Source organism: Lytechinus pictus, unplaced genomic scaffold, assembly GCF_037042905.1.
Source record: "Lytechinus pictus isolate F3 Inbred unplaced genomic scaffold, Lp3.0 scaffold_19, whole genome shotgun sequence".
NCBI lineage: Eukaryota > Metazoa > Echinodermata > Echinoidea > Temnopleuroida > Toxopneustidae > Lytechinus > Lytechinus pictus.
Window position 1 is genome coordinate 13,485,503 of NW_026974140.1, and position 23,885 is coordinate 13,509,387.

The window sequence follows — 23,885 nt, forward strand, 5'->3', positions numbered from 1 at the left end:
CTCAGTGCGTATTCAGAACTATTACTGTATTCTCATTGATCCCCCTGGAGTTGTAAAAAACCCATAAAGGCAAAATATTATATTTTCATCGGCAGCACATGTGCATTAATTACATCATCATAAATTAAGTACATCAGGGTCCATGATCAGAAAAAGCGTATACCCATTAAACCTCGCCAGATGGGGCTTGCCCCAAAATAACAATTTTATTTTTGTCTCGTTTCGAAATTTCATTTTTATTTTGGCTGCTATATGCTTCAAGCTCATATTTGCTTACTGTATATAGTTTGCCTATGCATTTTACTCATTATATATATATTTTTTTATATATTGTATTTCTCCAGTCACTACATATACGATTGTCACTTGTATTATGATCATGTCTCAAGCATTGTAAATTTGTTTTGTATATTATTCCAATAAATGCAAAAAAATCCTGCAAAAAAAGCCACATCACCACATAGTTGAACCATTCCAACTATTTATACGATCAATACGATCGCCTCGACTGATCTGATACGATTAATTATTCCGCGATTATAATTACGGCCCTTGGAACCGGGGGTGCAAAGCACCCCCAAGATTTTACAATGGGGTGCGGAGTGCATTATTTTCCATGTAGGCAGCTCCCCCTGGAATTCTGGTATAGGTGTCGAATTGGATAAATGTAGGAAAATTACCAACATTTTGTATTGGAACCTTTTTTAATGTTTTTCTTTTGCTTTGTCAAATTTTCCTCAGCACCGCCACCAAAAAAAAAATCGTGACAGTGTGAACTTGGCACTTTTTTTTCAATCATAAAAAATGATTATATTATTTTCCCGCATGAGTTTTGAAATATTGACACGTACGCCAGAATCTCTTTGGTCCTAATATGAAGCATAAATTTCCACGTCTATAAAACAACAGTTATCATTCAATTTTCCTATAGTTATAGCAGGGAAATGGGAGTTACAATTCCATTGATAAATAAGTCTAAAATGTTATGCCAATCAAGATGCAAGTCCCGGATGCAAGTAATGTCTTTGTCCTGCTCATGTCGCAGTCATTCACATTTTTTCAACGGTTGAACTGCTCGTGCACACTCTGTATGCGTATAGGCCTTTCCCGGAGGCCTTTCTTCCTCTCATTTGTTGCTATAAAATTTCATCTTTTTATCAATTCTTTCTACTTGTTTACTGTCTATGAAGGGGTAGCAAGTTGATCTCCCATGGGGTGCCCCTATCTATTGCTGCATCATTTGTATCCATTTCTCTTTGACCATCCATTTCTTGGGAAAATACATCAATTGGATGATCCATTTATATATGCCTATCCATCCATTCTTTCAGTCATCCATCCACCGGTCGTGCTGATGGTTTGATTATAGCATGGACCTAATAGGTCCATGATTGTATAAAGTATAAAGCGCCCTACTATATCATTATAGGCTACCCCCACCCCCTCCCCATACTACATAAAAACTCGGCGACCCATGTACACATTTCAAAGCAGACGTAATGTACATGCACAATTCCCTTGTACATGTTGCACCTTGCTGCTTCTCCAGGTTTGCTTAGTCTTCTTTCACATACGTTGTTGCACTTTGCCCCACGGCGTGCCTTGTAAAGTTCTGTTGTAAGACTCTACATGCTGGTCGGCCCTGGAAATCACAACTCTGAAGCACGTGCACCGCGCAATACTCAACTTCTCATTTTTCCATATCTCGATGCAAGCTTTCTTGTGTGGATGCAAAAATAAGAGTTTTCCCAGAAATCTTGTCCCTGACGTCATGTCTGCCCCCCTCATTTTTTTACTCATGACGCCTTTACTCTGCTTGTTCGACCTTGAGCCGTTGGTCCCCTGGTTGCTTGCTCACAGGCATTCGTGCTTTCTTAGCAGTCAGGTAAAAACCTCGGCAACAGAAATAACAGAAATTAGCAACTTGATGCGTACGTTGGTCACATTCATGCTATCACGGTCTACACAATGTAGACTACACGTACGTACTTCGCATCAACAGGTTTCTCAGCTCACCTTTTGACCTCGCGAGTTCAATCTAAACAAACGAAGAGTAGTCAAGTGTTGCATTGGGATTGTATCTTCGTTATGTTTTACTATAGGCCTATATTTAACCCCGCATTGGGGTTGCATCTTCGTTATGTTTTACTATAGGCCTATATTTAACCCCGCATTGGGGTTGCATATTCGTTATGTTTTACTATAGGCCTATATGATTGCATCTTCGTTATGTTTTACTATAGGCCTATATTTAACCCCGTATTAAACAAACCCTGTTTTATATCGTAGAACCTGCTCTGAAAGTAATCGTTTTTCTCTTCGCCCTTTCCCTTCATGCTTGGCTGTAGACAGAATGGTGGTGGCCGTCTGTTTAGAGTTTTAAATATTTTTGGTCTAACTTTTTTTTCCAATTTCTCCTCTGTACTTTGCGAGTGGATCTAAATAATCTGAAACTGACTGAAACATTCAGGAAAGATAAAAAAACACCAAAATATCAAATTAGGGTATGTTGTATCCATATCCCTTTATGATGGCTCTCCTGATTCTCTTTCACCAATCCACTTCTTTCTTTCTTCTCTCTCCTCCCTCCCCCTTTCCTTTGGGGAGGGCCAAGGAGTCAGTATACAGAGTTCCCGTATATGTATCACGCCAAGCTATACATGAAGGGAAAGGTGCATAAAAGAGCTACAATCCACATGAATAAAGATCAAACTCGGAACTCGGCCCTTGCCCATCTCTGGGATTCTCGTATCTCTTTTAGTCTTGGAGTACTTTCAGATTCATGACATAAGAGTCCGAAAGTAAGCCGTATTGGGCAATCCTTTGCTTCGTCATTCACGTCAGATAATCAACGTGTCTGAATCCTTTTTCACGCGTACGATACATTTATGGATATAGCTCAATATAGTATTCTTATCCTGTGTGTGCTATCGCAAATAGTGGATTATATCTGAAACTAATGCAGAGCGCAAGCATGTCGCTAGCCGCCTAGCATCGGCTCATTGAGCTTGCACGCACCGTTCGATGTTTGCTTTCTACTCAGCTACACACACAGAGTACTGCACTTTGTTGATACGGGGATTTCTTGATACTGCGCATGCGCCATGACGTATTTCATCAATATGCATGAGTCGTAATGAATATGCATGATTCGAACGGTGTTCTAATATCAATTTATTTTTTAACCCGAGAGGGCGTCAACAAGAAAGTTCCAAGGCATATCGATTAACCGATAATTGTTATAATATATGTTTCACCCCTCAATATCATGAGAATATAAAAGTTATGCAAGTTTCTTTTCCGTGATAAAATAGAGCAATAATATAGGTATTTAATGAATGTAATAATTTCAAAATTGATTCATTGCCCTTGTCTGAGATCAACCAATCATACACTATACCTTTAATGGAGATTTTTTTCCATGACAATTCCCATTTCTCAAACAACATTAATTTCATCTGCATATTCACTTACTGAAATAACACCAATCATGTTTCCTTTTGGACTGGTATCCTGGTCACTGGTCCTAGATGGAGAGGTCTTATCCTTGACCGGTAGATCTGAGATGGTCACTAGGTCTGGACTTTGAATGAGTGACCTCAGAGGGATACTGGCTACTCCCAATATTGTTGGCTAAAATGAAATGAGAGTAATAAGAAGTAGATTAACAAGCTGTCTCTGAGTACAAAGTGATCTCAATTTTGGTTATGATGAATGAACATAAGATAAATTTGTATAGTGCAGCCATTATTTAAATGAATACTCTACTGCGCTTTGAAATAAAACTATTTTGTTATACTACAAAAACTGAAACAATCTACTTAACACTTCCCTGCCCAGGTGAGTCTTCAATAATGATTTGAAAGCAAGATTAGAATGGGACTTCTATTGTAATTGAAATTAGTTCCATAGTTTAGGAGCTGCAAAGTTGATTGTGCAATCTCCAAGAGTTGCTTTTGATTAAGTATATAAGGTAATTCGATTGGAACTTTATAAGTTATGTGAGGTTGGTTGTATTTAAAGGGAAATAAATTCTGGCAGGTAATTAGGAACTTCGACATTCAGGTGATTGATGATCTTTACTTACATGTTTATCACCTGCAACCTTGGAGTAGACCTTGAAGACAAGGAGTTGCTTCCACCATCGGTCAACTGCTTGACCATCAAACTGGACAGGAAACACTGACCGATGTCCAAAGATTACTTCCTTGCCAGATAATTTCTTAGAGACCACTCGCATCAGTTCTGTTGCCATGGCGCCGGTTGCTGTTCCATTCCTACCATTTGATGCCTCACTGACTGGGAACTGGTACTCCACAAAATAAGTTCTAAAATAGAGTGCATATAGGGGCCACACATGACAAACCTTAATCAACATTATGATTTTCATTTCCCTTTCACATGACATATATCTTTGTTAATTTTAATCAAAAACATCCTAGATAATTGTTAGAATGATCAATATCTTAAATAGAGTAGAAGTAAAATATCATGAATACATGTAAGGGCTATCTCTGTTCATTGCTGGTCCAAAATCGTGGGCCTACTGCCATCAGTATGGTAAACATTGCCCTTTGGTCCATTGTAATATAGCATTGGTCAAGTGTCTGCAAGGGATTAGATCATCATGTATGAAGGATATGTACTTACATCTTTTTCTGTGTTAATGGTCTTGGAGGTTTGCCCTTGATCCCTGTAGATCCTCCCTTCCCTGTCCGAACAGGGATTCGGCTAGTTGGTTCTGATCGGAGAGTAAGCTTATCAAGGGTTACCCTAGCAACATGGACACGTCCAAGAAGTGTCAGTCTCTCTACACTCAGACCAGTTGCAGGGTCAGTCTCACTATGACCTTTAAAACAAACAAAACAAACCAAGGTATGATATTCAAAGTAGAGCTAATTCCTTTATCTTACTGATTATTCTTAGTTGACTTAACTAATACAGGCTACTGAAATCTTGATTCTGATTGACTAAAAGCAAATTTTTTATAAAGCATCTCCTTCAATTAGTCCTGGATGACTCTGCTGAGCAGAGGTATACACAAACTCTATATTCACAATAGACCAAATCTGGGGTCACCTTCAAGCAAAAACTGAAGAAAAAATCATTATGTTTAGCCATCCCATGTCATTTTAAGGACATAGTGGGTTTTACTTAAGGAAAATAAAATATTAATTTAATTCTATATTTTAAAATAATATCAATAAAAGATTAAATTACCTGGCTCTATACTTTTTTACACACTGCCAGAGTAAAATTTATGATAACCAATATTGGAGGATATACAAAAATAATTAAAGTAATAAATGGTGACCCAAAAAAAAAAGAATATAGAGCAATAATCTCACACAATAGAATGGAAACAATATTACCTCTATGATGATAAGCATCACGAGACGAAGCAAGGGATAGGGACCCTGATGTTCTTGATTCACTCAATGATTGGCTGGTATCACCTCTCTCCTCCTCATCCTCCATCTCAATTCTTGATCTCCTTGAGTTATTATCATCTGCTGTATTAGGGTCTAAGTAACCATTACTGCTGGCATCTTCATGTGGCAGTCTTGGTGATGCAGTATCATTGGTCTTCCCTTGTTTGGTCCTCTTTGCCTGTTATTAAAAAAAATAAAAAATTTCCTCTCTTAAATTAGTAACTTATAACCATTTACTACCCAAAATTACACTTTATAATACATAATTTCAAACAAGTACAGTGAATAAAAAATAATTATAGCTGTCACACATTAGTATTTTTAATTGATGTATAGGTTAAATTAAAAATCTAGGTTTTTTCGGACCTTGCAATAAATAACAAAGATATTCAAGAAGAATGTAGTAGCTTGTTGAATTTGATGAGTCAATAACTATGTAAATCATTCACAATCTAATATGCTTGTTACATTAAACATATACCAGGTATTATTATACAACCTTGAATTAAACTATGAATAGCAAATTAATTAGCTTTACTATACTTTACTTCTAACACTTATGTTTTTGAGGATCCATTTGGAGGATGCAGAATTATAATGTTGCTTGACATTGAGTAATAGTAAGGATGAAAAGTACAACTTACCTTATGAGGCTCATTATCATCACTTGAATCTGAGTCTAGTAGATCAGCCAGACTCTCATTACTACTGCTTGCCTACACAGAAATGAATTGCATACAGAAAATACAAATTAAATCACTTCTTGTAACAGTGAACATGCCAGATAGCATTAAACAGAATTTACAAGGGCATGAAAATCATCTTGAGTAAGTTATTGCAAATAAATAATATCTGATATATAGAATGAAAAAAAAACTCAGTTATTTTTCATTTTTTTAACCTATTTGCCCAATGGAACCAGCTGATCCCTGTACAAAGTCCATGGGAATCTCAGAATGTAGTAGCAAAAAAGGGATAAGGAGTTTGAGGTGGGCTGCTTTAAGAGGGGACGACCCAAAAACATGGAAGATGCAACACATTGAGCAAAGTGGACGAAGAGATATGAGCAATTGGTGCAGGTATGAGGTAAATCTTGCCACACCTGTTCAAAGAAAAAAAAAACAAATTCAAACTTTGGTTATTTCTACTACTTCTTTCACTGTTTCTTTTTCTATTCTCACACTTTCTTTCACTACCAAATTTTGTGATAAGCAACATGTTCATTCTTACCGCTCCTTTGTAGAAGAGTTCTTCCAGGATGCTGTTGTCATGGAGAGGATCCTCCTCCTCACTATAGACATCATCACTGTGAGATGATACACTCCCTGACTGATACGGGATAGATAATAGATAATAATGATAACAATAATGCATCTTATAAAATGCCCATATCCACAATGGCGCTAATTGTCATTATTACCCAGGCCATAGCTGGCTACTTTCAAGGTGCATTGGTGTTTCAAGTACTGAATTTTCCCTCCAGTTACCCATTTATTTCACCTGGGTAAAGTGCAGCATTATATGGATATATTTCCTCAAGTACTGATATATTTCTTACTGAAGGAAATAACACCATGACTGGGATTTGAGCTTTTGACCCTCTGAATGAAAGGTAAGAGTAAGAACCACTAGACCACAACACTCCTACAATATTGCCTGTTTTTATTCACTTCCTTTTTATCAAGACATAAATATCATTTGGTATGACATTGATCTACATGTGCTTCACTCAAAATCCAGGGGAAAAGGGATCCAAGTAGGAATTTATTCCTGAAATGATTGCATTACACTGCCAGCTTCATGATTCAATGGGCATGTGGTCCCATTTGAAAGAAAAAATGTCGGTACAAATTGAGTAGATTGTTTATATTTCACTGTTACCTCCTATAATCAGTGCAAATAATACATGAAGAACTGTTCATGAGATTTGTGTGGGGGTAATGTATTGTCTGAAAAGTTAAAAGTAAAAGAATTTAAATTCTTAACATGACAAGATGATTATTGGAAAATATATACACACAGGTAGAGTTAATGCAATACTTATCAATGCTAAACTGTCAACAAGAAATTGGTTGCCTACGAATCCCACAAGTGTACATTAAATAGTGGAGGTATATCCTACAACTTACATGTAAAGCTTTTAGGTTTTTAAGATCCTTAACATTTAGCACATCTCCCACAAGAAGTTCTACTGCTCTGTTCTCTGTATCTGCATCTTCTTCATCCACTAGGTTTCCAAGGGCAACAATAGGATCACCATCCCTGACAGGAACTTCATCTTGCTCTCCTTGAAGGAGCTCACGAAAGAATTCACCAGTTGAACCTCTCCTAGGAGAAGACAGATGAAAAGAATTTTATCATAATAGGCAAAAGCTACTTCAATAATAATAACAAAGTTCTTGTATAGCACATATCACATTATGGCATAACATCCCTATGCGCTTCCAGTGGACTTGGGTCGTATTACCCTGGCTCGAGCCCCGCAGCCTTTAATACAGCACAGAGGCATTTCAAGGAATAAATTCCTGCCAGGTACCCATTCACCTTACCTGGGTTGAGTGCAGCACAATGTGGATGAATTCCTTGCTAAAGGAAATTACGCAATGGCTGGGATTCGAACCCACGATCCTGTTTCAAAGTCAGAAGACTAATCCACTGGGCCACAACGCTGCACAATATAGATTCAGTTTTCATAATTGTGAATAAATTGTGTAAACATAAAAATGCATTTGTAGCATTTTCATGGATGTGTCATCGATGTATGTAATAATATTCTAAAAGGAAAGGGATACAAGATAATTCATTTGGTCTTCACAAACAGGGTTAAATAGAAACTGAATTTTTAGGGGCATGAGTGACACAGGATTATTTCAGTTCTTTGGACCTGCAATTAACAATCCAAAAGGAATGAACCAGACTCAAATCAAGGTCAGGGGTGGTATTCTGAAAACGTTCTTATCTTTGTTCTTATCTTTGTTCTTATCTCATTGAGATAAGAAGACGCTAAAATCATTGCAAATCGGTATTCTGAAAATCTTCTTAACGCGTTCTTATCTCTGTAAGGACTGCCTCCTTCTTATCTTCAACACGCCCATTTTTAGGATATTACCAATCAAAATGCGCTTTATATTGGCAGTTTAACCAATAGAAGCGTTCCTTATGTCAAGAGAATATCATGGACACTGCGCATACACTGATTCTGGCGCATTGCGCGAAATAGGCATTTTATACGCAACAACGACTGATTATTATTTCGAGACACGTGCACAAAATAAAGAAAGAAAGTAAAGAAAAAGGTAAAGAAAGCAATTACGAATAAAGACAGTAAGTAGGTAAGTAAGAAGACAGAAAAGGGTCAGAATGAAGCAGAAATTAAAAAAATAAAAGGAACAGAGCGGAAAACAATGAAAGAAAGAAAAGGTAAACGAAAGAAAGCAAGCAAAAAGAACTTAAAAGAAAATATAAAAATCTAAAGAAATAAAAAAGGAAAGAATACAAGAAAGAAAAAGGAGGAATGAATAGAATGATAATTAATGATAAAAAGATTGATAAAAAATTGAAGGAAAGATAAAGAAGGAAAAGGAAAGACACTTGAAGAATAAAGAAAAAGATTTTTAAAACTTAATAGAAAAAAGAGTAAAGAACAAACGAAATAAGAATGAGCGAAAATAGAATAAAGAAAGAAATAAAGAAAAAAGAAAGTAGGCCTAAATGAGGCACACATTTAGTGTGATAAAGCAGAAATTTAAAAAAATGAAAGAAAGAGCAAACGAACGAGCGAATAAAAAGAACAAAAAAATAAAATGAAAGAAATTAGAAGAGAAAGAAAACAGAAAAGAATGAGGGTAAAATAAAAAAAAATTGAGTGAAAGAGGAAAGAAAGAAAAAAAGGAACAAAGAAAATGAACAAAAAAATATATAAAAACGAAAGAATGAAAGAAAGAAAAAGAATGAAGAAATGAAAAGATTGCAAAAAATAAAGTGAAGGGAGAAAGGAAAAGAAAGAAAGAGAGAAAAGGAAAAGAAAGAAAGAGAGAAAAGGGGAAAGAAAAAAAAGGGAAAAATTTAAAAGGGAAAATAAAAAAAGGAAGAAAAGTAAATAATAAATAAAATAACGCAAAAAATAAGAAAGAAGTTAAAAGATTTAAAGAAGAATGAAAGAAAGGAAGAGAGACAAACAGATAAAAATAAAGAAAAAGAGAAAATAAATAAATGAAATAAAGAAAGACAGAACGAAAGGAAGAATGAAGAAAGAAAGAAACAAACAAACAAAGAAACAAAGAAAGAAAGAAAGAAAGAAAGAAAGACAAAAAAGAAAGAAAGAAAAAAGGGATAGAAAAAAGAGATGGGCAAAATAAAGGGTGAATGAAAGAAAGGGTGGGAGGAATACTTGTTACTACCAGTGGCCATTGATTTTTAGCAAGAAAGAATGCGGACATCGTAAGATGTGATAACCCTCTAGCTATCTTAAATATTATCATAAATATCGTAAAAAGATAAGAACGTTTTTAGAATACCACTTATCTTTATTTTGTTCTTATCTTTTAGCGCGCTTTTGTATCATATGCGCGAATTATAAATTTACGCGCTCAGAATCGATGGAAAGCAAGATAAGAAAAAGATAAGAACAAAAGATAAGAACAAGATAAGAACGTTTTCAGAATACCGCCCCAGGAGTCAGTTTGAAGGTAAAATCATTGGTAAATTGCCATTTGGTCTACACCCATTTGTCTACTTTCCATTTAGTCTCATCCCACATTGTCTAATCCTAGTTCATCTAACCATTTTGACCAATTGCCTCTTGGAAAATTTAACATTTTGCCTACTTTTCAGTTAAGCTTTACCCATTCTGTCCACTTGGGCTAACACCACTTACACTTAGTCTATATGGTTAGATGAATTTTTATGAAGAAAATGTTCATTTGACAAAGTGCAAAATGACTTATACGAAGTGGAAATCAGACCATCTAGGCATTAGACGAATGACTGTTAGAACTTAGACTGAGTATTAGGTCAATTGATGATTTGACCAAAAAGTTATTATACCAAGTTGATAAAAGACCAAGTGGGCTTAATCATAAGGGTGTCTGACAATCTGATAATTAGACCATCTGCTAGCAGACAAAGTGGACATAAACCAAATCACTTACCTTCTATATTTCCTCTGCCCCTCAGCAACTCCGCTCCTGTCAACATCCTGTGTCCTCTGGCCTACAGACGGTTGCCTTCTTGTAGAGTGGTGACCTAACTCTTCTTTGATCATAGCATCTCTCAGCTTCTTGCCTCTATCAAGCAAGGCTGATATGAGATCTGGATTCAATCTGTCTGGGACAGTGTTGCCTATTTGATGAGTGGGTAGTGATCTAGCGTTGTTTGTGATTGGTAAGGTTGATAGTGGCTTCCTAGATAGGTCTGAGGAAGAAAAAATAGTAATCTTGGTGGATGTTTCATGTAGCTGTTGTGAAAAGTAAGCATGACTTTCCAAACAGTTGAATTTACTGGATTGTTGCTTTCCTAATTATTTTTTTGATGATGTAAACTAAGGCTGCTAGAAACAAAAACTTCAGAATCCGAATAAGAATTCATGACACTGATAACAATCTGACTGCAAGAAAAGAAAAAACAAAACGTAAGAGGTACATGTACACAGCTTATGCGTATGAAGTACATAGTATGACAGAAAAAATATGGAGGAAAATACATAACTTACTTTTACATAGCACAAGTCTTTATTATCCCCCCCAAAAAAAAAAAAAAAAAAAAAACCTTGAAATCATCTACATGTATTCTTTCAACCTACTTGAAATTACCGGAGGCATTTTATAAGGATATTTGTGAGTTACAAATAATTTTACATACAACTAGAATATATTCCTTGTAGATAAATCAGATTCACTTAACTTAAGTTAAATAATGATTTTTGTAGATTAAAATTTATTTCATCAAAAAGCATTTGAAGGCAAAGGTTACTATTTGTGAAAATTTGATGAGGGGCAATAGGGAGTTCAAGCCAGGATAATACAGGATATATCATTAGGCACAAGAACATCCCTGTACGGTAATTTACCTTGTTTGGCATCCAATTGCATCATGTGACTACTCTGAGATAATGGTTTTGATAAATGACCAATGCCAGTGCTGTAATCAGACTCAAGATCCCTTGATGCTGCATCAGAGTGAACCTGATAAAGAAATCAGAGTTATCAGGAAAAATTAAATTGCACCAAGGACAATGGTAGATGACAAGTACAACAGGTATTTGCAAGATTAAGTTTTTGATGGGCAGGTATTGATATTTTATGCTCAACATCTGGAGATAATATCAATGGATCAATCAGTATCAATAATTTTTCTATAGTAGGTGGACCAAATTACAAAAGGATTACTTTCATACCAACTAAAATAGTCAAAGAGAAACAACCAACCTTAGAATTGCCTGATGTGAATGGTCCTTCTGTGGAGCTTGAACCAGGGAATATCTTCTTCTTCATACCTGATCTAGAGGAGGCATGGGATGAGGTGGAACGATGAGACGTCTTAGATCGGACACTGTCCTGATCGGTAGGCCTAGAGGGCGCCATCATACTAGCATCGGTTGTTGGGAGCGAACTGGAACTATCATAAGATGCTATCATAGGGGATGAAGAATTGATAAATGAATAAAATTAGTTTTATTAATTACTGCAGGGAATAATCTTGCTTCTGAAATGTGATTAGCAATTAGTTTCACAGGAGACAAACTTTTTAAATAAGTTCTGTACAATCCTAAATCCAGAACATAAAATACATTTTGTGTAGCAGTCTTTAAAAAAAATGTGGAGCAAAACGCAGAACCATACCAGGAATATTATTTTTTGTATTTTGTATAAAGACAATTTTATGTCTTTCAGTCTTCAGTGTGGTTCCACTTATTTAAAAGTATTATTAAATGTCAGATAGATTGGAATTTTTTTTACCACTTTCTATGTTTATTTATCACATGATTTATTGCTGGCTCCCCATCAGCCAAATATCATCCAATTTCTATTGAAATCAAACTATTTTCTGCAATTTTTCAAGGTTTCCCAAAATCTTAAAAACAAACAGGTAGTAAGACATTATTAATAACACAATCCTGAATAAGAATTCCCATTCTTACAATACATACAATACACAGATATCTATAAATTTTGAGAATGTTTTGTTGTTAACCACACAAATACTTATACTATACAAAAAATGCATGCAGCCGAGTGCGTTACTGGAAATGCAGAGCAGGCGAGGTTTCTTTAGATAGGAGTCGCACTGTGCACGAGCCGCTTGCGGCGAGTGCCCAGTGTGCACCATCTGAAGAAACCGAGTTTTCTCTGCATTTACTTTTACGCATGACAGAGCAAGTGCATTGTTTGATTTATAAAATAGCAACACAGAAACAAATTTTTAAAAAGTTACAGTACAGTTTTGTTGGACTTCTACCCCACTGGTCTGCTTGAGCGTGCAATGTCAATTTTTGTTGCGCACCTTTTGCACTGCCGTGCATGCATAAAAAAAGTTGGATGTCATGTGACGCGTATTGGCCAATCGCGATGCTTGAAATAATACACCTATTTTATAATACACCATATATCTTTTCATGCAAGACTTACTAGTTAAGTAGAGCAGTTTTCAAACTGGAGGGCTACTTTAGGTAATTAAACAAATATTAGTAATGTTATTATTACTTCCAATTGTACTCACTTATAAGAGGTTCAAACATCATAGCAATCTGTACCTCTGCGATTTTCTGGGAATCTTTCACTGAAAATACTGGATATGTCCTAAAAGGTGAGGATAATTCATTCATATATTCAGTCAGGTGCTGACTTTCATAGTATTATTCACATTGTCTTTTACTACTTTGGTCTTGAAGTGTGTGGCAGGGTGTTAATGAGACAGTGGGTGATTTCAAGTTCAGTGTTGACCTTTTGGTGTTGATGTTAGGTCAATTTTTACAGGATTATAACACCAAACATAAAATGAAGATCGTCCCAAAAAGTCACTCACTAGTTGTTGAGATGTCAATATTGTGATCTGAATCAGTTTTAGAAACTCTGAGTAAGTTTCGGAGCTAGGGGAAGCAATCAAAATTTCAATACCAACACCAAGGCCAACATCGGACTTGAAATCACCCAATGAGATAAAAAGCGTCATAATTAAGAACAAGCTGAAGCAGCATGATGCTTTATCCTTTAATAGAATCATTGTGAAAATATTATTCTTCATATCATGATGTAAATCAATGTTAAGAGTATTTGTCTTGTTTTGGCTTGTTTCTCCATTAAAAAATCAAAGTAATCACAAAAAATCTATATTCCTTGCTGCTAAAAAATGCTTACTACTGTAAATGGCTATCGCTGTACATGAAAACAAACAATGATAATCACGATATTGCTGAAGATATTGGAATATCTGTTACACCAGAAAAGTGGCTACTAGTTCATCATGGCTTGGGATTGCTTCTGATACATACCCACTGATTGGTTTTTGTGGTGACATGACACTGATCTCATTGACCTGAGCTCTACCTGCAACAACCATAGAAGAACCTCGAAGGACATCTACACTAACACTACCCATATGTACATTACATGTCAGTTAAGGATTACAAATAGGGTGGTGTTTTAAGGCCACCGCACACCTTACGATTGGTCTACAACCTGAATTTGGAATAAAACATAGAATTTTGTGCTAATATTGAGACATGGAATATCTTATAACGTAATGTTATAAATCTCTGTACAAATACCTATGTTCAAATATGTGACTATGCTATCATCCTTATTAGAATAAAAGTAAATTTAATATCTAGTCATAATGACATCACAGCAATCGTACCATTGGGTATGATTTTAAACTAATTTGGCCTTTACTCCAAAATAAAGGCTTGCAATCATTCAACACTGTTCTATTAGTATTCTTTCAGTTAATGTGAACCTCAAAGAAGAAGATACTCATAATTCATATTTTTAGAAAATGAGCGAAATGTGATTTGATACAAAATCAAAATGTGGACCAGTAGTAAGGTGTGCGGTTGCCTTTACAAAGATCAAAATGTGACTATAGTTGTAATGAAATTGCCAGTTGTGAGTGGCATGTAATGCATCAGTGCATTGGTCACACCCAACTTACTCCCTTTTTCATTCGCCCTGTTAATAACAATTTTAACGTTCCTGTTGGACCGGTTAAGTTGGCAATTCCTGGAAAGTCACTGTCAGACTTGCATTAATTCAAGCAGCGCTCCTATTGTTCAAGGGGGAGGGGTAATATATTGTATCACACCCCCCAACTTGAATAGTGTTAAAAAGGGTAATGTCAAGTATCTACACACCCATATAATCAATCGCTATAAATGCTACATGTAAATACTGATATACTGATAAAAGTTATTAGAATTATGGTGAGATATTGAATATTTCTTAAATGTTAAGGATATCACTGAGATAAGCTGTAAATTGCTTTGGTCCACATCTTATTGGAAATCGAGCAACAGTCTGACTCTCAGCTTTCCCTTGGTTCTTGCCATCTACAGGCCTGAAAAGAAGAGACACAGAAATAAATTAATAGTAATAAAATAAAAAGATCATGATGGACTCCTGCAATAAAATGTGTACTTGAAAATTGTACATGAAAATGATATACCAAATAGTTGTTAGCAATATTTTTTAGAACTTGCATACCATGAGCCAGGGTTGGGCTAAATTGCTTTCTTCAATTACAATTACATAATTGAAGAAATGTTAAATTACAATTACATTTCAATTAAATTACATCTTTTTTTATTAGAATGACCAATTACTTTTGTCAATTACAATTTCAATTACTATCTAGGAAAGTAAAAAATTAAACCAAGTTTGATTCTGTACATAGTACCACCTATTTCAACATAATTTTAAGTTACAGGGAAACTGACAAGATGAAGATTTAATAAAGAACACTGATTCTGCCTGATACTCTCTTTGATGCTGAAGCAGCTGACATGAAGTAGGTCATGCAATTAAATCATAAATTAAGTTTATTGTAAAGTAATTGAATGTAATTAAAGATAATTGACAGTAATTGAAGTCAATTAAATTTTTTTCAATTACAATTTTTTTCCCTTTCAAAACCTCACTTACACTGTACAATTACTCAAAAAAATTAATTTATTATGTAATTGATCATTTACCTTGTAATTGAGCCCAACCCTGCAGAATGAGCAGCTATGAAAATGTATATGCTCAGGCTAGTGCTGCAAGTCACGCGGCATGTTCGGGTTCTGTTCGGTTCGGCAGGGTTCGGCAAATTTTTTCCGAACTTTGGTTCGGTTCGGGGTTCGGCAATAAATGCGCAATTAAATTATCAACATATAAAACTAAGGAATTGCCAACCCACGAACAATTAACATGTTAAATTCTGTTGTATATTTATTATAAATTTTGTTTCTAAAAAGAATGGTTATAAAAATTGCTGCATAACTTTCTTTTATTTATTTCAATCTTGAAACCAAAAATAAGAGTCATTTCTACTTTCATTTTTAAATTGAATAAAACAAAAACAAAGAAAATAATATTGATAACGAGAGAATGAGGACAGAAACAGAATTACAAAGAACAGAATATTTTTTGTTCATTGATTATTCCATGTAGATATGATCATGATCGATTACAATGCCATTGCAAACGCAGCTTCTCCGATTGGAAAGTGTTGATCGGGAATGACGGAACAGTTGACAAACAACCTTCACTCAACTGTTATTATACTGGTAAAATTCACATTCCAAAGAAAATGAAATCTTTTAGAAAGTCCCTATTTTCTGAAAAGTGGTTAAATCTGGTCAATCAATTACTTTAAAAAGATAAAATATCAGTCCATTCTTGGTCCCGAAAGATCGACACTCGAGTGACTTCAAACATATTTCCAACACGAAAATGAGTACATGGGACTGTACTGTGTATTTTAGTGTTATGAAATCAATCGGCGTTGATCGTCAGAACCAAGACGGAATTGAAATTTATCATTTCATTTTCAGTAAATGACCAGATTAAACCACTTTTTAGAAAATATTGACAATGGAAAACATTTCAAATTCGGAATATGAATTTTACCAGCATAATAGCAACTGAGAGCAGGTTGTTTGGACTTCCTGTTTCAACTTTCCTTATCAACCATTTCCGGTACACGATCAGGGAACATGCGTTGACTTGCTTTGAATTTTTATCTTTTCTGTTTTTTCTATCCTCATTCCTTCATCTCTTATTTATTTATCTTTAATATTAATATGTATATTTCAGAAGGTGAAATATACATACTTTACCATTACTTTGCCAGTCACAAGGAATGAATTTATGTCATTTTTTTTTCTATTATTAAATAGAAAAAAAATTACATGTACGCCCGATCACAATCATGATCAATTACAGTTATACGTAATTCAACTACACTTTTTAACCAAGTTTAACTTAAAATGTCCCCACATTTTATGAGAAAAAAAAAAATTCATGGTAATAAAAAAAATTGAGACTGATAAAAATTCAATCAAAGACGAGACCGAAGCCGTCATACTTTGTCATTTACGAGGAATTAATTTATGTCTTGTCCTTTTTCTTAATTAAATAGAAAACAATTAGGTCCGATTACGATCACGATCGATTACGGCAATACGTAATTCAACCACACTTTTATACAGAGTTTAGCTTCAAATGTCCCCTCATTTAATGGAGAAAAAATATATTCATGTTAATAAAATATTCTTAAGTTGATAACAATTCAATCAAAGACAAGATGTGAGCTTAAATAGTGGATTTAAAAAATATTTTGTGTGGAATTTTTATTGTGCACAATCACTAACCAATATTTTTTTTCATTTTATATTCAAATATATGTAGTCCCCGCTTTTATTCATATTCCGTAGTAAATAATTGTGCCGAATTTTTTTTTACCGGACCACCGAACCAGGCCTTTGTGTTCGGTTCAGTTCGGTTCGGAAGTGCCAAGTTCGGCGAACTTCCGTTCGGTTCGGCAGTTCGGCTACAGCACTAGCTCAGGCCTCAATTCCTCAAAAAATGAAAAAATAATTGGGGGCTACTAAATAACACTAGTTTGTAAATAGTTATTGGAAACTGGGCAAAAAGGTGAATTCAATAGTGCCAAGTGATAAAAGAAAAAAAGAAAAAAGAAACAAATTAAAGTGTCCCAATAGAAAGAGTCAAGAAATTCAATTACCACATTTATTTTTTTATCCTCATTTGTTGATACTTCCCTAATTAGGAAAAGTTGGATTGTGGCATACAATATTACTTATAAATGCCTATTATCCCATGAACTGTTAAAGATGTAACTAAGCAAGCATACCTGAAAGTTGTTCCACTGGCTGTTTCTCCCCACCATCTCAACCTGACATGGGTAGATTCAGGAAGCTTGGGCGTGGTCCATGTTACCTTGGTGATGGCTACCCTAAGGAAACATCGGAGCGGACCTTCCACTGCAGGAGGGAGACTGGTTGATGATTTCACATCTTCCTTAGGACCTACAAAAATGTCAATATTTAAAAAAAAATTTAATGACCACCTCCCTTGCACTCCTACATGTAGTATATCATGAGCTAAAAAATTAACAGTGCATCGACCTCACAGGTTGATGCACTGGTATATTAAAGAAACACTGATGGAAATTACGAAATTGATTATCAAAATAAGAGGGGTGGTGCCTAAACCTAGATCTCAATGCACAGAGAGGCTTCTGAGAACACAGCAGAGTCAAGGCAGTTTTATGTACTATCGGTGGGTGTCTGCACATACGTGATATGGCAGTGTACTAAATGTACTGTATGTTTCCGTTGATGAACTGAAAATGATAACACGAACATGACTGGCTGGCGTGTTCGTATGCTCAGCTGTATTACATGACGGCGAGCGATCAAAGAAGAACCTGATCCTGAATGTTTGTCATAAAAATTCAGTATTTCCCCGTGTATATTTCGGAAAGGTGGTAAGCTGATTATTTTCACTATATTTTTGTCTTTATGATTGCGCCCCTTTTCGCCCATCAAGGAGGAATTACAGAGTAATCCAGGAGAGTGGGGCAGTTCCCTGGTTATGGAGTGACATTCAGAAACAAATTTTTTGCATTCAAACAAAGATATCACCCATATTTGAATAGTTATTTGCAAAGAAATGGTACCTGACAGTAGTTGTTGAAACCCACTTTTCAAAATAATAACATTTGTTATTTTGATCCAATGAATTAATGAGATATGAATATTCATAAACATGGTTAGGGAGTGACGCAAAATGGACATGCATATTTGAGGAGAAAACATATTGCTCAAACTCTGTGAATTTTGAATTGCTATCATAATTTTGATATATTGATTGGATTCTATGTTGTTCTAGCTTTAATATGCTGCATTACGTTAAAAATTGTGTGTATTATTTCAATAATTACGACTTAAAACGTAAACCCATACCCGGTTACGGAGTGACATCAGAAATATCCACTCACGGGCAACGTAAAAGGAACTTATATTTTTAAAATTTTTGTTTAATATGATGTAAAATGATGACCTTCACATTATCCAAAAGAAAATTTTACAAAACAAGCAATAGTTTTCTGTTAAATTGAAATTAAGTGAAAAACAATATATGTAGTCCCATGTATAGAATTTCTTGTATGGTTTACATTCTCCTATAAGGAGATGTGTAAGAAAAAAATTGTGGCTAAATAAGTTCCCCTTTTGTATTTATGAAATTCCATATGAGTTTTGATAGAAAAATTTGATCCAGATTTGAAATAGAGCCAATATAAATTTTTGGAAAATGTGCACTTTTGCTTGGAATTGCCCAGTGCACTAGCGCACCCTATTCTCCATAGACGCTGCAGTTGAGCGTCAGTCGAACCTCCACCATTACGAGCCCAATGGCAGACATCTGTCTGTGTAGGAGGACAAAAAAATCAGAAAAAAATCCTCGAAAACAGCGGATATATCAGTCTACATCTAGAGTAACCTGCCCCAAATTTGACATGTTAAAGCTTTTTCTGCAATATTTTTTTGTTCTAAAATGTCTTTTCACAAAATTAAATTTCCATCAATCTTCTTTTTAATATCATAGGGCTCATAAATGGCAATGTGTGTCAGAAGCTTCTTAAAACTCCCCTTTACTAGCCATTAATTTAATTATTTATAATCACGTATTAAACTTTAGCATTTGTTAAATAATGATTTTTATCTATAAATTGTTCAATTATTTCAAAACGGCATTTTGTAACATCGCTAATCGTAGCTACGTCATAACGAAGCGGTTCAAGGGTCAGACCTATTCAATTGTATTTCATTTGCTTTGTTGACAAACGGAGGGATCTACACGAGATCGGTCTGGTAAGAAACCTTCGATTTTTAACATTTTTATTCACCAATCTTTGAAACCTTCAATTTTTTCATACGCATTAACGCTAGGCGTAGCGTAGGAAGGTGTAAAAATAAATAAAATCACCACCATTTACGTGATTTTTATCTTAAAAGATGGATTTCCTAGTGAAATCCAAATTTGTTTTGGTAAGTCTCTTATGCATGTATGGGAAGAGTGTCAGGACTCCATGATGAAGAAGTATACCTAGGCCTATGTCAAAATATTAAAAAAACATCATGACATGATGACGATGGAGTCCTCAATTTAGCTCAAAAAGGCTCAAGACTACCGTACATACATTATTCCATTTTTTAATTCATTATTTGCTACAAATTGGCATAATATTGTCAATATTATGCTAACAGATTTAGTCATGGACTTTCCAACAACTCAAAGTTAGAAAATCTATCTATATATTCAATAACTTTGGTTATTTCAAAACAAAATGCGTAGGGCCTAATTTGGATTTTTCATCATTCTACCGCCCGGTACACAACGCAAACTTAATGGGATGGGACTAGGCCTAGGCCTAACTAAGTTACTCACTAAGTTTAAATTGCTTTCCTAACTTACTTACATTTCTACAATTCATTAGCTTCATGAGAGACAAGGAAGTGAGATTATTATGACTTTGAAAGATAGCATAAGATGAATTTTCATTACCTCTCTTTTTAGATCTCTTTGTCGACCTAGCAGCTTTTCCTTTCTTTTTCGTACTTGGTCTTGGCATTGCGCATTATTTCTTATTTTTAACACTTGCTGACAATTTCATACGAAGCCCCAAACCGGACATTTTTGACATCCAAAAAAAAAAAAATTATCACGTACGTACGCAGTATTATTACGTACGTACGTGATAATTATTACGTACGTACGCAGTATTATTACGTACGTACGCAGTATTATTACGTACGTACGTGATAATTATTACGTACGTACGCAGTATTATCACGTACGTACGCAGTATTATTACGTACGTACGTGATAATTATTACGTACGTACGCAGTATTATTACGTACGTACGCAGTATTATTACGTACGTACGTGATAATTATTACGTACGTACGCAGTATTATCACGTACGTACGCAGTATTATTACGTACGTACGTGATAATTATTACGTACGTACGCAGTATTATCACGTACGTACGCAGTATTTATTACGTACGTACGTAATGTTATCTCCCAAAAGGTCATACATGAATTCAAATACCGGTAGTTACTGAAATCTGATCACGCTAGCGCGAAGCCCGCAGGCTTTAAATTTTTATGTGGGCCTACAATAGGCCTTCTGCTTTGATTGTTCCCGCATAGAATTTCCCTTTAAATACCAGCCTCTTCAAATAGTTTTTCTTTTTTTAAACACCTATACACCTTCACTTAATTTACATCAATTAATACCATATCATATTCAAATTTAAGCAGAGAACGAAGCAATTTCAAAAGGGTGGTAAAATAATAGGGGCTCATCCCAGTGTCGCGTGTGGGTACATTTTTGAAAAAAACTGTCTCGCCAAAACACTAACATAATAGGCCTTTAATTGTCCTTTCCCCAATGTGTTTCTAGCAGTTTCTGAAAGGAATGGTTTAATTGAAAACACAGCCTGATGACGAGAACAAATGAAATGGTTATCATATGAATATTGTGGGTTATATAGCAGGGACCTGGGAACTCGCGGGGGTGCTGGGGGTGCTGCATGTGTTATTTTCCATAGGCAACACCTCCTTGAAATCTAGTGGTAAGTTGATGAATGACAGAAATGTAATGAAAATGAACGACGTTTTGTAGACCCCCACCCCCTTAAGAATTTTCCGACACAGTACTTAAAATAGTGTTTAAATTCACCCTTTTTCAAATCGGAATATCAAATATTTTCTGCTCGTGCTTCGCGCTCGCATTATTGATTTTTATAATAAAAACAAAGTATTTACAACGCCCAGATACTAAAGGGCTAACTCTAAACACGCGCACGCATGTTTATTCAGATACGCAGCTTGTTTTGGGGCTACTCCGGGCTGAAAATATTTATATCAAATACAATTTTATGAAAATCTGATAACAAATAGTTAAGTTATTTAATTCTAAAGTTTAGCAATAGTTTATGAAAATGGTGATATGCATGTCGTCATGAATATTAAATAGGTGGGTTGACATGTGCGGAAATCTCTTCCCAAAGGTAGAGGGACCAGGGCCTGCATGGAAAATTTGACAAGCATAAAAAAAAGAAAAAAAAGTTTTTCACCCAAAATGTAAGGTCATTTAGTCCAAAAGCTATTATTTCGATTGTGAAGTGATGTATTTTTCTCCATGAAAGACCAAAAATAGTAGGGGGGCATTTGATATTGTGTCCCCCTACTATTTTTGGTAGGGGGGACACGTCCCCCTGTCCCCTCTGGGATTTCCGCCCTTGCGGGTTGAAGATATCACATCCCCACTATCCTGTTTCTTGTGTTATTACATGGAATCAAAATTGTTTAATTTTTTCATACCAGTGTGAATGATATGTCTCCCTTATAATGAAATAAGTTGCAGCAAAGAATATCTAATAGACTAAATTAGTTGTCAATTCGACTGTTTTTTGGTTCTTGAAGGGAAAATATCAAATAAACCTAATTTTATATAATAAAATACAAAAGAACAATTGGGGATATGACATCATCAGTTTGCTCACTGAATATTAATGAAGACATGCTTAAAACTGTTTCACCGGAATAATGCTAATCTTTAAAATGCAATAACTTTGATATTCCTTGTCGGATTTTGATCAAATCTTTATTCTTATGTTCGCCTGATTTCTCTTTATCTGTTCAAACCATATTGCATTCAGTGTGGAGTTTCAGATCAGAATATCAAAAAAATTCTGCTCGCGCTTTGCGCTCACATTATTAATGTAAGAATATATCCAATTACCCATCATTTTCTTGATTTTCAAAACATGAATAGAATGTCCCAATTATAGGTCTGAAATCTCAATTTTGTTTCCGCTCGCTCTTTGCGCTCGCATCAATTGTATAGTTATATACCTATCCTGTTCATGATTAGAAAAGTGCTTAAGATGTCCTGTTTTTAGGTCTGAAATCTCATTTTTAATTCCGCTCGCGCTTCGCGCTCGCATCAATTGTATATTTATATACCTATCCTGTTCTTGATTAGAAAAGTGCTTAGAATGTCTCGTTTTTTTGGTCTGAAATCTCAATTTTGTTTCCGCTCGCGCTTCGCGCTCGCATCTTATCCTGTTCATGATTGCAAAAAGTGCTTAGAATGTCCAGTATTTAGGTCGGAATGTCAATTTTTTCAGCTCGCGCTTCGCGCTCGCATTATTTGATTGGTGATATATGAATCGTCTTAATGAGTAACTGCAAACATTCCTTATAACACTTCCCTTTCGATCAGACCAGAGCGTATAAAAAAAATATCTGCTCGCACTGATCACGTTCGCAGTTATTATTTGTTACATACGCATCTTGTTCAGGACCACAAACATTGCTCAAAATATTCAATTTTTCAGGACAAAATACATGAATTTCCCCCCCAAAACATAGCTCGCGTTTCGATCGCGCTCGACTTATCTCATTATATATCTATGTTCTTTTATAAGAAGAAAGCTAAGAAGTGACTGTCATATATATGTATATATATATATATATATGTAATATATATGTGTGTGGGGGGAGGATTGGTTGGTGTGTGTGTGGTGCCCTTAGAGGTGTGTGTGTGTGTGTAATTATGGAAAATTCAATTATTGTGTCCCCCCCACCTTTGAGGAGAGATTTCAGCACCCCCACTGAAAAAATCGTTCCCAGGTCCCTGTTATATAGGCCCTATAATCGATGAAAAGTCATGATCATCACCAGCATGACTATGGTCCAACCATGGTCCCAGCTAGCAAGCTGACGTTGGTTGGGCCAATGCGGGGTGCCGATGTCGGCCACATTCGGCGAATATCGGATTCCATAGACCAATGAAAATTAGAATACTACGTACGTACGTAATAATACTGCGTACGTACGTAATAATACTGCGTACGTACGTAATAATTATCACGTAC

The 23,885-nt window shown here is 35.3% G+C and overlaps 1 protein-coding gene across 2 annotated transcripts; it reads right to left on the minus strand.

Annotated features, from left to right (window-relative positions):
- Positions 1-720: 720 nt before the first annotated feature.
- On the minus strand, positions 721-20,668 carry LOC129260670 (C2 domain-containing protein 3-like). Of its 2 annotated transcripts, none has more exons than XM_064114446.1 (15): positions 20,498-20,668; positions 17,781-17,955; positions 14,884-14,981; positions 13,921-14,029; positions 13,149-13,228; positions 11,858-12,060; positions 11,500-11,614; positions 10,583-10,844; positions 7,562-7,760; positions 6,663-6,761; positions 6,077-6,148; positions 5,373-5,610; positions 4,651-4,849; positions 4,088-4,328; positions 721-3,633 (listed from the first exon to the last, which is right to left on the minus strand). In XM_064114446.1, the coding sequence occupies exons 1-15, from the start codon at positions 20,562-20,564 to the stop codon at positions 3,439-3,441; spliced, it is 2,352 nt and encodes a 783-aa protein (XP_063970516.1). In that variant the 5' UTR covers positions 20,565-20,668; the 3' UTR covers positions 721-3,438. The 2 variants fall into 2 exon arrangements, with proteins under 2 accessions (XP_063970516.1, XP_063970517.1); XM_064114447.1 differs by having other exon boundaries at positions 13,921-14,025; positions 14,880-14,981; positions 20,498-20,632.
- Between the last annotated feature and the right edge of the window lie 3,217 nt (positions 20,669-23,885).

Bases quoted from the DNA above. Each gene is read 5' to 3' on its own strand.
- LOC129260670 (XM_064114446.1), bottom strand. From the start codon at position 20,564: ATGCCAAGACCAAGTACGAAAAAGAAAGGAAAAGCTGCTAGGTCGACA. The intron at 13,229-13,920 runs GTATGTATCAGA...CTCACCTTTTAG, and splicing joins CCACAAAAACCAATCAGTGG to GACATATCCAGTATTTTCAG. The intron at 12,061-13,148 runs GTGAGTACAATT...CCCCTATGATAG, and splicing joins GATGTTTGAACCTCTTATAA to CATCTTATGATAGTTCCAGT.